Here is a 14314-nt window from a genome sequence, read left to right as displayed (position 1 = left end):
AATTTCAGCGCGCTCGGACCATTTTGAAATTTTTCAAAAAAAAAAGTCGGCCATTTTGATTTTTTTTTAATGCCATTCGATGGACCTCGGGTGACTGTATAACATTTGTTTGAGCACTTTTCGCTTCTTTGTACCGTTACGGAGCTATGGTAATTAAAAGAAAAACCTCCATTCAAATTTCAATTGGCCCTCAAAGGCCGCCATTTTGAATTTTTCAAAATTTTCTTTTTGAATACTAATCTTAGCGCGACCGTCCACCCGTGTGCCTAATCTCAGCGCGCTAGGACCATTTTGAAAATTTTCAAAAAAAAAAAGTCGGCCATTTTGATTTTTTTTTAATGCAACTTTTTTCTACTCGGATACCTGTATGACATTTGGTCGAGCACCCCCCGGCTATCTCTTACGGTTTAAAAGTTGCCATACAAAATAAAAGTGGCCAGTTTTCCCACATTTGTAGCACTTTTCAATTTTTTTTTATTTCATTCGAATCAAGGCCGCTTGGAGATTCTACGACCAAAATTTGAGCACTCCACGATAAATTTGAAAAATCGTCAAAAAAAAAAGTCGGCCATTTTGAAAAAAAAATGGCGGCGTCAAAAACTGCCCAGGGTCCTCTATGACATTTGGTCGAACACTCCCCGGCTAACTCCAGCCGTTTGGCCAGGCCGTCCGACATTTTTTTACCCGGAACCGGTAGACCGACGGTCTGATCTATCCGGGGTCGCAGGACCAAACTCTATACGACCACACCAAACACTGCCACCTTCAAATCCCCCTTCTGCCCATTTTTTGAAAAATGTCAGTCGGGTTGTAGCTTTATATTATATAGAATAGAATACTACTTAAATTTGGAAGAATGTTAAATTTAAGCCAAAAATTTACGCCTAATATAAAATCGGTATTAACCTCTGGGACAATATGAGCAGTAATAAAGTGAAACTTATCACGAAAATGTACAGGCAGGTTAAAGTAACCTCGACTCTGCATTATACGACCACCAGCCCCAACGGCTGTGATAAATTTATCTTTCAATAAAGGTAAACCTTGTAATGCTGTATGAGCATCACTCTTTAAAACAGTTACGGCAGCACCAGAATCTAGCAAACCCTTCATCTCAATACCATTAACGTGTACCGTTGCATAAGGACGATTATCAATACTAGGATCATCATTCAGAATTGCGTCGATCTTATACGAATTGAAATAAATTTTAATAGTTTTCAACCAATCGCTCCAATCTACATGATCAAAATGATTAATGTGATGGTTGGCGCAATTCTGTCCTTTTAGTTTTTTGAAGAGGAAGGCTTCGCCTTCTTGCAAGTAGGGCAATCAGGAGACTTGACACCTTTATGACCACACTTAAAACAATAAATGTCATCCTTATTAGCTGGGCATTGACGCAAGTTGTGGCTATTATTACGACATCTAGGACAAAATAAGGGTTTGGCCGAGGGTGTAGAAGTAAGTGCATGTACCTGTTTCTCGTTGCCGTTGTTGTTGTTGTTATATTTGTTAAAATTATTAGTATAAGACCTATTATTATTGTTAGTATTAGCATTAGCGTTATTATTATATTGTTTATTATTGTTATTCCTGTATGTGAAATTCTTGTTATTATGGAAGCTATTATTTTTATTAGTACCACTATAAGCAAACTCAGGTGCCAAAGTGTCAGCTGTACGCCTGGGTGGTTCACGAAGGTCAGCAAGACGTGCCTGAATACTTTCGTAATTACGACAATGATTACGCAATGTATTTATGTCAGTAATCGCAGACGCTGACGCTAAGGTACTGGCATAGCAAGGCCTGATGTTATGGAGAAGGATCTCCAACTTTTCGTCCTCCGGCAATGGCTTAGAGAGACGCGAGAATAAACCAGCCATGATTGATAAGTATACGGTAATGTTCTCGGATTCACCCTGCGTACGTGACCGAATCTCATTACCGAGCCTATAATCATAGTCCTTCTGACCAAAATCTTGCTTGAGCAATGTGGAGAGTTCAACCCAGGTGGACACTTGACCCTTAATATTACGGTACCAATGAAGTGCATCACCAGTAAAAATCTCTGTCGCATACGACTAAAGCTTCGAATCCGAAATCGACCTAGCTTCACAAAATTCCGTTATACGTTCCACGAAGGCACGGACGCAAGACTTACCATCGAACTTGATCTTACAAAGCTCGTTATGACTACCGCGGTCGCAAGTGACGTTAACATTTATCGGTGCCGTGCTAACTACATGCTCTGCGCTCGGAGCTGGCAAGACGGTCGCGGCAGCAGTGTCCCTCATAGAATTAAACCTAGCCGTCAGAGTTCGAAACTCCTGGTCACAAACATCAAACATGGGCTGTGTCGATTCATCGCAAACAATACGATTAAGACGATGATGCAAGTGATTTAAAAGGTTTTGTGTGCGAAGCAAAACGTTCCTATCAGGTCGTGAATCTAAGTTCGACTGAACCTTCGCGAGGGCATCACTAACACCTCTCAAATCGGCAGCGACAGTGAAATTACTTTCTAAAATATCCTCGGAAGGAAACAAAGGCCCTAACTTTGCAATCTGTTTCCGCAAGTCCTGGACTGTAGAACCGGGTGTCTCACCACGAATGCTAACCTCATACTCTAATTCTGGCTTTTGTAAAGACAAGAATTTCACGGGAAACTCCATTTTCAATGAAATTTAAAATAAAATAATAATAACGTGCACAAAAAAAATTGGCAACCGTGGAAAGTGTTGAACGTTTGTACCTAATTAACACTACTCCGCCTGTTACAATGTTAACTAAGTAACGTTTTGGTTGGCTAAATAAAAAAAATAAAAAATCAAGCAAAATCAAAAAAATAAAATAGACAGTCACAAAAATAAAAAGAAAAGAAGCATTAAAATATTGCAACTAATGTGTACCACAAACAATTTAAAATATTGCACCATAAAAAAAAATATTCATAAAATATTCGACCGACTGTACTAGTCTACACTACAATAGTACAGGGTGATGATAAAATTACAATAAATAATGTCATTCAAAAAAAATTATTATTAAAATTACAATTCCACAATAAATAAATAATTACAATTATTATTATTAATGAGGTACACCTTAGTTACTTGCAACCAAAAAATAAAAAACGTTTCACAAAAAAAAAACAACAAACACACAAATTCTGCGGGGCAAATTTAGACCTTAAGACCACGTTTTAGGCGCCAATGTAACGTCTAGGACTGGTAGGGCATAAATAAAAATTCTACCAGTACGTTAACAAAAATAATTTATTTAAAAACAACTAAAATTTGAAATAGGGTCGTGGGTGGTCAAGGCCCGGTCTATAATTCGCCACCGCGGAGCGGTATAGCCCTGGCTGGTGGTTATGATGGTGGTCCGCAGCAGGTGTGGAGGCCAGCGCTGAAGAGGAGCAGGGGCGACGGCGGGCGAACGACTCAGGCTCCAACCCAGCCGTCTGGATGTTGTGTGTGTGGATGCTGGTGACGGTGTGACACGTCGGCCGAACGGTCTTCTTTTTTAAAAATAACGGCGCACCCTGTAAATTTCCACGCATAGTCTTAGTGATGAGACCTTGTTCTTGCTCGCTCTGATAGGTGAACACCCTGTGACGATGATGATGATGAAGGTGGGACCAAGAATAAGCCGGTGCACCAGCAGCATAAGTGCATAAGCAGATAGCGTGTTTGTGTTCACAAATCAGAGCGGAGTTACAAGCACAGCAAGGAAAAGCACAGAAGTAAGGAAGAAGAAAGTGACTAAATTAAGAAGGAGGTACGCACACATACTTATTCGTACCCGCCATTACATTACTTAGCACTAACAGAACAAAGGAAATTGCAAAGTCATTCTCTCTAAAAGCGTTTAGCATAAAATGGGAATGAGTAATTTAAATTAAGGATCTAACACAGTTAACAAAAGATAATTACAAGTGAGCTCACATTAGGATTAAAATTACACTATGTACTATTTTTTAAAATAACGTTCAACACTTTGCACTTACCAGTACGTGGGTGCGGGAACTCGTTATTTCGTGATTACGTCGCCGAATATATTTAAACTAAATAAATTTGCAGGTGTCCGCGCCCACCAGAAAATAATTAAAATTATAATTCGTACAGCGCGCGAGACGACACGGGCTGGCCCGTGTGCGCGACGGTACGTACGTGCGTAACGTTTGGCGGCTGGCGCGGACTGATGACTGGGCGGCGCGGCGGGAGCCTTATCACTTTTAGCACAAAGTAAATATCTCGTCGTTATAACGACTGGAAGATATAGCACAAAATAAATATCTCGGCCGTTATAACGTCAACCAACTAGTGATTGTGATACTTGTGATGGTGTAGTATATGTCGTCAGACCTTGGGTTTACAATAGTCTCCGAAACATGTCCCACAATTTATTAAAAATTCTTCAGTCAAAGAAACACGACACAGCAGTAAATTTCAACAATTTTTAGGCAAAATGCAAGATTCTTAGATGAAAATCCAATGTTAATTGTATCCTGTGCAAAAAGACTAACTTTAAGATCATACCACGGGTTGTCCCGTGACCAAACGCATTTTATTATGTTACGTTTTCGAAGTTTAAAGCCCGTTATTATTTTTCTGATCATATTTATGCTTACTTGCACAGAAAAAGAAACTCCTATACCTGCAAATCTGCAGAAAATCACTTTTGTAAGGCCTCTAATACAACTTCATGGTATGCTCTTTAAGAAAATAAAATTGCTCAGTTCTACTTACATTGTGTTCTTGGCTGCTCTCATCGTCCACGGGTACGGGCTCCGGTGCCGGAGCCTCCGCAGCGCTCCCTCGACCTTTCTTACTTTTACCCTTTTTCTTTTGTGGCGTAGGTTCAATCGGTTGTTCTTTAACAGGCGTGGCTGGTTCAACTACCCCCTCTTTAACAGGTGTAGCTAGTTCAACAGGCACCTCTTTGACTGGTGTAGACGGCTCGACTGGATTAGCTTCGTTCATTTGACTATTAAGTTCGTTAAACATAGCAAATTGTAGATCTATATCACCAAGCTCTGGTATAGGCCCGGGCAGATCCGGCAATTGGTCATTGTTAAGTAACGACATGATGTAATCGTCGCAGTCGTGTCAAGGCCAGCTGTAGGATCTTGTATCCCGGAGTCAAAAACCTGTGGTCCTATTGAGTCAGTGCTTTGAGATGACTCATTGATGTGAAGGCCTGATGGACCTGGCACAGGGCTAGGTGCTACATTCTGAGTACCAGATGGTCCAGGAATAGGTTCGGCTGGCATTGGGTCATCAGTCTGTGGTGTATTCTGAGCACCATATGGTCCAGGAATAGGTTCAGCTGGCATCGGGTCATCAGTCTGTGGTGTATTTTGAGTATCAGATGGTTCAGGAGTGGGATTATCATGATTGGCTGCCTCTTTTGCTGCATTTTCGATGGCAGGAGACCTTGATAACTTAACGTAACATTTCGGCAAAGGTGTGGAGGTGATCTGAATGTTTATCGCTGTCAAGTTTTGGTTGACTTCAACTTGATTAGGTGGAGCGGCTGTAGAGTCCTCTGGTTGAGTTGTTGACGATGCAACAGTTTCTGGATTTTGCGACGATACAGCTGCTAATGTATGAAACATAAATACCAATTACCATTACTACAAATACAAAACAATAACGCCAAAACATGCCTTTTCAAGCGGTACTAATTTAGCAAAATTGGCTATTTAACTGAATAAAATGCTTGGCTATTTTACTCGTCTTTAAGCGATTTCAAGAATGAATAATGTATGAATTTGTCAGTATGTCACCTGTTGGTTCTGTTAGAGGTGGAAGTGCGGCTGATTCTTCTGGGTCATTGTTTAACAGCTGCGCTATCAATTCCTAAACAATAACAATACAGGTATTATTTTCAATTCCATTTCTATATCAGCCATCTAGGAGGCATGAGCAAAAACAGTGGGATGTACAAGTACCATAGCTGAAATTATTTATTTGGCCAGTGATTATAGCAATATTTATAAAGTGGAAATTTTAATTAAACTAACAATTGGTAATTTGAACTATTATTAAATTTATAGTACGCAGATTTTAAACTTTGTTGTAACATTTCACCCCTTAAATAATAGTACAACATTCAAGCCTAATTTTAAACAATAAATAATTGTTGTCAAAACATTGAATCACGCGTATCGTAAAGTTTTCCATTATTTAAGGGTGAAATTTGACAACGAAGTTTAAAATCTTTTATAAGACCCCTTTTCTTAGAGCGCTCATCAATTTCTGAAACGGCCATCGATAGATGGCGTTGGCGCTTACGCAACAACTCAACGCGCGTTTCAACGCAGCGAATAATCTTGATAGTTTTGAATTAAATTGTAATACATAATTTTCAATTTTATATGGGGACTCTTTATTTAATTTCATATTCATGGTATGGTAGTAGTAAATAAGGTATATGAATGTAGTAAAAGTATAGTATACATAAGTGTGTGTGTGTAGTGTGTAAGTGTAGTCTACATGTACATATATAAATTCAGGTTTCCTAATTGATTGATTCAACAACCAACACCGCTGAGCCGAAACTACGAAAGCTAGAAAGTCGAAATTTGTATAGATTGCATTAACAAAATTTCGAAGAGATAAGAATCGATTATGAAAATTTACACCCCTAGTAGAGGGAAAAAGGGGGTGAAAGTTTGTAGCGGGATCAATTTGTTTTTTTTTTATTAGGAAAATTTTAGTTAGGAACTTGAAATTAGAGAATAGTTTAATAGTGATTTCTGTTTTTTAGGGTTCAGTAGTCAACTAGGAACTCTTATAGTTTCGCCATGTCTGTCTGTCCATCCGTCCGTCCGTCCGTCCGTCCGTCCGCGGATAATCTCAGTAACCGTAAGCACTAGAAATCTGAAATTTAGTAACAATATGTATATCAATCACGTCAACAAAGTGCAAAAATAAAAAATGGAAAAAAATGTTTTATTAGGGTACCCCCCCCCCCCTACATGTAAAGTGGGGGCTGATTTTTTTTTTCATTCCAACCCCAACGTGTGATATATTTTTGGATAGGTATTTAAAAATGAATAAGGGTTTACTAAGATCGTTTTTTGATAATATTAATATTTTCGGAAATTATCACAGTTATAGTGACTTTCATATTTTTATAAGAACAGCATGCACTTACGTCCAGAACAGTGACATTTGGTGCATTGGAACTGCACATGATGTGTCACTTTTTAACCGTCGCCTCAAATCTGAGAGATTTGAGGCGAGGTTCTCAATTCGTCTGTATGTTTATTTATTTTTTTCATTTTTTTATGTTTGTTCCTCGATATCTCCGTTGTTACTGGACCGATTTAAAAAAAAAAACATTGAATGTATATGAATACAGATAAATAAAAAGTAGTAGATAAAAAAAATCTGCTCCCTCTTTACATGTAGGGGTACCCTAATAAAACATTTATTATTATTAACGACCTTCCACATATTTATAATGAGCCCAAACATGATGGGGTTATGATGAGGAGAATAGCAGTTCTGTTGACCACCTCCTGACTCCATCATGAGAACTTGGACCTCGTCTAGTTCGATGGTGCTCGTCAGCCCAAATCGAATGAGCCCGAACATGATGGGGTTATGATGAGGAGAATAGCAGTTCTGTTGGCCACCTCCTGACTCCATCATGAGACCCTGGACCTCATCTAGTTCGATGGTGCTCGTCAGCCCAAATCTAATGAGCCCAAACATGATGGGGTTATGATGAGGAGAATAGCAGTTCTGTTGACCACCTCCTGACTCCATCATGAGACCTTGGACCTCATCTAGTTCGATGGTGCTCGTCAGCCCAAATCTAATGAGCCCAAACATGATGGGGTTATGATGAGGAGAATAGCAGTTCTGTTGACCACCTCCTGACTCCATCATGAGACCTTGGACCTCATCTAGTTCGATGGTGCTCGTCAGCCCAAATCTAATGAGCCCAAACATGATGGGGTTATGATGAGGAGAATAGCAGTTCTGTTGACCACCTCCTGACTCCATCATGAGACCTTGGACCTCATCTAGTTCGATGGTGCTCGTCAGCCCAAATCTAATGAGCCCGAACATGATGGGGTTATGATGAGGAGAATAGCAGTTCTGTTGACCACCTCCTGAATCCATCATGAGACCTTGGACCTCATCTAGTTCGATGGTGCTCGTCAGCCCAAATCTAATGAGCCCGAACATGATGGGGTTATGATGAGGAGAATAGCAGTTCTGTTGGCCACCTCCTGACCCCGTCATGAGACCTTGGACCTCATCTAGTTCGATGGTGCTCGTCAGCCCAAATCTAATGAGCCCAAACATGATGGGGTTATGATGAGGAGAATAGCAGTTCTGTTGGCCACCTCCTGACTCCATCATGAGACCCTGGACCTCATCTAGTTCGATGGTGCTCGTCAGCCCAAATCTAATGAGCCCAAACATGATGGGGTTATGATGAGGAGAATAGCAGTTCTGTTGACCACCTCCTGAATCCATCATGAGACCTTGGACCTCATCTAGTTCGATGGTGCTCGTCAGCCCAAATCTAATGAGCCCGAACATGATGGGGTTATGATGAGGAGAATAGCAGTTCTGTTGGCCACCTCCTGACCCCGTCATGAGACCTTGGACCTCATCTAGTTCGATGGTGCTCGTCAGCCCAAATCTAATGAGCCCAAACATGATGGGGTTATGATGAGGAGAATAGCAGTTCTGTTGACCACCTCCTGACTCCATCATCATGAGAACCAGAACCTCATCCTGGTCCCAAAATATAATAATAATTCAAACTCTCAACAAACTTCACGTATAACTTAAAATCCAAAATCATATGAAAAGCATGTCGAATGCTAAAATTGCATAAGGTGTAAAAAGGATCAAGATTTGTTTAGTCGCAGTTTACGGCACTTCTCGGAACTATCGAGCTGCTTACGAAAGCTAGGTGCGCCGGACGATCAAACGCAGGTCCGTTGTCTTCGAGCGCTCGGCGCAGACTGAGCGGGCTCGCGTTAGCACAGTGTCTTTTATTCGAATTTTAGGTGTTTTAAAAACATATCTATCGACAGAAAGGTATGTCTTATATGTATGATTTTTTCTTATAGGTCAAAAAGAAGTTCTAGTTTAGGATAATATTATTTAAGAGTTACAATAAATGCAGGAATCGCAGGAAAAATACATAATGTAAACCTCTTTTTATAGAAAAAATGGGGAGGATACGGAAGGTTATTTATCCACCATTTCAAGTAAATCTTAAAATGTCAAAGTATTAGCTAACTCGTACAGGATATAACAAATAGGATTGTGATCATTTATTACCCCAAATAACATTTTTAACAGCACAATCACGATTCTAAACGAGCTATCCCACTACGAAATTTGAAAACGTCTTCCGAAAAAACTGATTTTTCGGAAGTATAAAAAGACATATTTTAAAGTAGTACCAATTGACTTTCTAGCTTAAGATATGTACTTTTAGGAACATTATCATTTTTTTAATAATCATTTATATTTTCTTTATAATTTTGAATGAAAAAGGTTCTATTTTGCAAAAAACGCTCGTCTTTAGGAATAAGGCCTCTTAAGTCAGTCAAAAAGTTGATTCCCCCTTTACATGTTTATATTTTTAGTAAGCAAATTATTTTTTTATGGGACTATAACTGTAATCAGTGACATACCAGCGCAATTTGGCGGTGCGACACTCTGGCCGTGTTGGACAACTTGAGGATCCAGCGCACAATGAAGCGGTACGACTTCTGCGGTAGAATACTCATCAGACCAATCACTAGTGACACGCGGGCTGAACGGACTTCTGCGCGCTCCTAAACACAAATATGAAAAAATAATTTGATATTCCTTATGTTAGCAAGTGTGAAGGTAAACATTGCAGGGCACAACCTCACATGAGATGGGTAGATGACATCATCAAAATCGCTAGCCCTTCGCGGATATAAGTCGCCCAAGACAGAGAGATGGAACTGTTTGGAGGAGTTCCTATACCCTAATAGGGGTTCTTTTTTTTCTATACCACGTCGGTGGCAAACAGGTATACGGTCCGTCTGATGGAAAGCGGTTACCGTAACCTATGAACGCCTGCAACTCAGGAGTTCTTTCAACAGAAGCATAAATAACCAAATATAAAAAATCTGTAACTTTTTTTTTAGCAAGTAATACAAATAATCTGTTTGAAAAGAGAAGTTCGTGGAACATATGGGCATCTACACCTTTGGTGACTCTTGATCTCTATGGTGACTTTGTTGACCGAGGATGCTGGCAATTAGAATATAAGCATAGTTTTTACTATAGAAGCATTGAATAGATACAAATCAAAAAAGATGTAGATGTAATTTATTTTTAGTAACTTACCAAACCATCACATGTGTAGCAGAGGTGTTGTAGAAGAGTTATGAAAGCAGAAAGGGCTGAGTTGCCATACTTGGTCAGTATCAAACCTGAGTAGGTCACATATGATGCTCGCACTAAATTCTGAAAAAAAGAATCAAAAATATATAAATATTTTGTTGTCTAAATTTGTAATTCTCTTGTTCTTATTACTCCCAATGGCTTGGAACCAATAAGAACAAGGAATACATGGTATGTATGTGGTATGGTAGGACTTGTGAGTCTTTGTGTAAATAAAATATAACTAATATGACTCAGTAAACGAAAATGATAAAAATATGTGATAGATAAAAATCATGAGCAATAACAAATCCTTTGTGATCTATGACACTACTGGTACCTTTCTTAACCTTACCATTCTTAACTTTGCTAACATAAATTAAATAAAACTTACATTAGCACTTTTGTTGTCAACGGAGGCCGCTACTAGTTTTGGCAGCAGACATTTGAACAACAACTGAATAGCTTCTGGTTTAGGATCTCCATTGGAGTCACACAACAGTATATCTATCATCTCGTAAATAACTTGAGAAATGTTGGCCAGTTCTATTTTGTCTGAAAGCAGTAAGAAAATATTATTAACATAATTTGTTCAGTGTCTATCAAATATTTAAAAAAAAAAAGCAATGAAAGTCAAAAACCAATCAATATCCGATTGTTATATTCAAATGAATACAAATCATCATAACAAAGTAATAAATTAGCTAAAATAAGGAAAGTTTATGTACCTAATATGAGGATGATTTAATGCCAAATGATGAAGTTGTTTATTTGTTATTATGATATTTACCTATATCAAGTTTGTTGACGATAGCACCACCAGTAAATTCCACCAGGTTACTAAGAATGTCTTCAAAATTCATGTCAGTTGGGTGCAAATGCAAGCCTTCAATAACGGCTCTAAGAGCTTTGACAAATGATGCTACTTCTTTAATCACAGAATTCACCTCCCGGGTCAATTGTTTCAAATTGAAGTAGTTGTCCTCGTTTTCACATAATATTTTCGGATAGCCGAGACATCCCAAGGACTGTGCAAACAGCTGGGAATGGTAAATATGATAGGCCTTGTATCCTGGGATGGACAACATCTTGAAGTACACACGCGCAGCCAGCAGAGCAGTGTTCCGCTGCTCGTGAGACATAATATTCTTGCTCCCATTATCTATATAATAGGCTAAAAATGCTAGCAATTTCCGAGGGTTCACCTCGCGTGATAACACGGCCCATGATTTCTCATCGTCACTGTTCGAGTCGCTGAGCCATTCGTCCACGCCTGACATAATTTTACGAAACACAGACCGAATTTCCACATTCTCCAGAATAAGTGCATATTGCTCAGGAAACTCTCCAAACTCGAGGAACTCTGAAAAGTAGATTGCTTCCACCCAACCATTGTCGAGTTCGGCTAACCGTAAATAGTCCAATTGATTTGTGACCCTTATCATTTTTGCAAATTTTAGTGCACTATATTCGAATTTCAAGTCATAATCTAGAAAATTATAATACTATAATCGAGGTTAACATTGTTTAAACAGCGGCTTTACAAAACGCGCGTTCGCGTTGTTTATTGACCATTTTATATTTTTGACAAACGAAACTCTGAAATGTCAAAAAAAAAAGTGTCCGCCATTCAGCCTGGTATACACAATGACACAGACGCACGGAATTTTCATTCCGCTTCTAACGGAATAACAGCTTGGAAAAAAAACTTGGAATCAATGTGCGACAATTTTCCTGAATTCTCCTGGACATTACGATCAAAGAGCATTGAATCACTAGTACGATATTTACGATATGCCACATTTTACATTTTTATTCTTTTTGCCAGGCTGTAAATATTACATCGCTCTGCACATCCATTATCCATAAGCATTCTGATTTGCCCAAATTATGAATTCGGTTGGATTCAGACTGTGTGAAAGGCCGGTAAACGATTCATATTTTTCAGAGTATGAATATAAAGTTTTTCAGAGTGATCAGTTAAGAACTTAAGACTGTGTAAGGTCGGCCTTAAATTAATCTTCACCAGTGTAATAATTACAATAATTATACCCAGTTACTGAACGAACTGCAAGTGACAGCTGACAGCTGGAGCTATATTGTTATCGGTTATCCAACATAACCTACAAATCGATCACAGAATCACAGAAATTTCATTATTATTGTGGAATAAAACAGCTTCCATGTGAAACCCATAAAGAGGAATTAAGATATACAAAATGGTAACACGAAAGCCTATAAGCTGGTTTTTAACCGATCAGGGACGGTCGGTTTCCTTTGCTCTTGTAACCGGCACTGGTCTTGCATTAACTGCAGCGAAATTTTTGCCCCATACATTTTTCCTGGACAAATATAAAGAGTTTGTTCACAACTACACGTAAGTTTAGTAATCAATCAGAATTTAGTATATCTTTATTAAAAGTATGGTTTTAAAATGATTGGTAAGAATACGTATTTTTTATGACTTGTTTTTTTTTCAGAGACGGCAAACCGGACCCTTTGCCCAGAGAACTTACTGAGAGATATAAACAATGTCTGGATATCTTAAAATTGCCTGATGTACATCGGAAACTTGTCTCACCATTTTCAGTGTTTGGATTTGATTTGTTTCATGCAGGTAAACATTTGAACACAGTAGTAAATAGAACCCTAAAATTTAACTAAAAATAAAATGGTATATAAAGTTCATGAATGTAAGCAAAAGTTAAAAAATAAGTACTATATTAATTTAATATTTTATGAGCCCATCAATATTGAAATTAGTTTTTTATGAATAACTACATCAATATGATACTATTATTCATTAATAAAAGAAGCTGTAACTAATTACTGATTGTGATTTCAGGCAGCACCAGTTCAAAATATGGTGTGGCAGTGGGAATACCAGTTAATTTTACATACAAGTCAGTTGCTGACTTAGAAAATGCTGACATTAAGGTAAGGGAGATACAATAAAAATACAGACATAGAGAGCTGTTGATAATTTGTTCAATTCCTTTACACAAAAACTTATGTTTGCAGGTTAACCAGAAGAAAATAGATTGGACATCAGAGGCTGGCCAGAAACTGGCAGAATCCCTGATCCTGCCTGAGAGAGTTCAACAATTTGCCATTTGCAGAGAGACCCTTATGACACAGAACAATAAGGTTCAATATGAAGCCACATATCCATTCTTGTGCATGTTTTTTGTATACAACTTAACCACATATCTCAATAGAAGAATGAACCTGTATGCAGGCCCAGCATCAATGCGTGGAACTCTTTATTCAATAGTAGGACTGTTTGGTGTGGGCACATACTTCCTTTTAAAAGATACAACTGAAGTTTATTATGAAACGGAGGTGGACAAATCATTGTGTGCATTGGGCCGAGAATATGTTGAGGCAGGAGTCATCTTCTACGATAAAATACTCAAGAGAAATCAAGCACTGAGAGAATTGATGGGGGCAGAAGGAGAGAAAAAATACAGCAAACTTGGAAATGAAAATTTCTTCCTGAGACAACCTCGGATAGCATTGGTGCATAGAAAGCTATATTTTGAGAATGAGTTAAAGAAACTTGAAACACAGGACGATGAGGCTGGAAAGGATTTGCTAGAGTAAACCAAAAAAAATTGTCTTTTGCAAGAGTTGCAAGTATTGATTCAGAAAAACATAACCTAGGCTGTATTAAAAAATTCAAATAAAACGGTTAGGTAGATTTTTTTTTTTTTGTTTTTAAACTAGTAAACTTTATTAAACTTTAGGTAGATTACTAACATATTTGCAATGTTTTTAATTATTTATTCCTATATTTAACTGGAGCACCTATATCCAGTTTCCCTGTTAATATCTGTCCCAAGGTCAGAAGCTTTATAGTAGTTTATAGGCCTACCATTATTTGGCCAGTGCAGCATTTAAGCAGGTTG

General features: G+C 38.4%; 2 protein-coding genes across 2 annotated transcripts in view; one reads left to right on the top strand and one right to left on the bottom strand.

Moving 5' to 3' along the window:
• LOC125225234 overlaps positions 1–11990 on the bottom strand; it is a 54908-nt gene extending 42918 nt beyond the window's left edge. Inside the window, 7 exon segments of the mRNA XM_048128844.1 lie at positions 4755–5028; positions 5031–5607; positions 5795–5867; positions 9683–9826; positions 10371–10490; positions 10801–10961; positions 11197–11990. Coding sequence (XP_047984801.1) covers positions 4755–5028; positions 5031–5607; positions 5795–5867; positions 9683–9826; positions 10371–10490; positions 10801–10961; positions 11197–11851 — 2004 coding nt within the window. The 5' untranslated portion in view covers positions 11852–11990.
• Positions 11991–12511: 521 nt separating this feature from the next.
• On the top strand, positions 12512–14273 carry LOC125229212 (transmembrane protein 177). Its single transcript, XM_048134008.1, has 5 exons — positions 12512–12783; positions 12887–13023; positions 13252–13343; positions 13428–14101; positions 14153–14273. Exons 1-4 carry the CDS (start codon positions 12626–12628, stop codon positions 14007–14009), a joined length of 969 nt encoding a protein of 322 aa, XP_047989965.1. The 5' UTR covers positions 12512–12625; the 3' UTR covers positions 14010–14101; positions 14153–14273.
• Positions 14274–14314: the final 41 nt, after the last annotated feature.

This window comes from Leguminivora glycinivorella, chromosome 1 (genome assembly GCF_023078275.1).
Source record: "Leguminivora glycinivorella isolate SPB_JAAS2020 chromosome 1, LegGlyc_1.1, whole genome shotgun sequence".
In the NCBI taxonomy this organism is placed as follows: domain Eukaryota; kingdom Metazoa; phylum Arthropoda; class Insecta; order Lepidoptera; family Tortricidae; genus Leguminivora; species Leguminivora glycinivorella.
The sequence above is the reverse complement of the archived record's forward strand: the minus strand, read 5'-3'. Positions and strand labels throughout refer to the sequence as shown.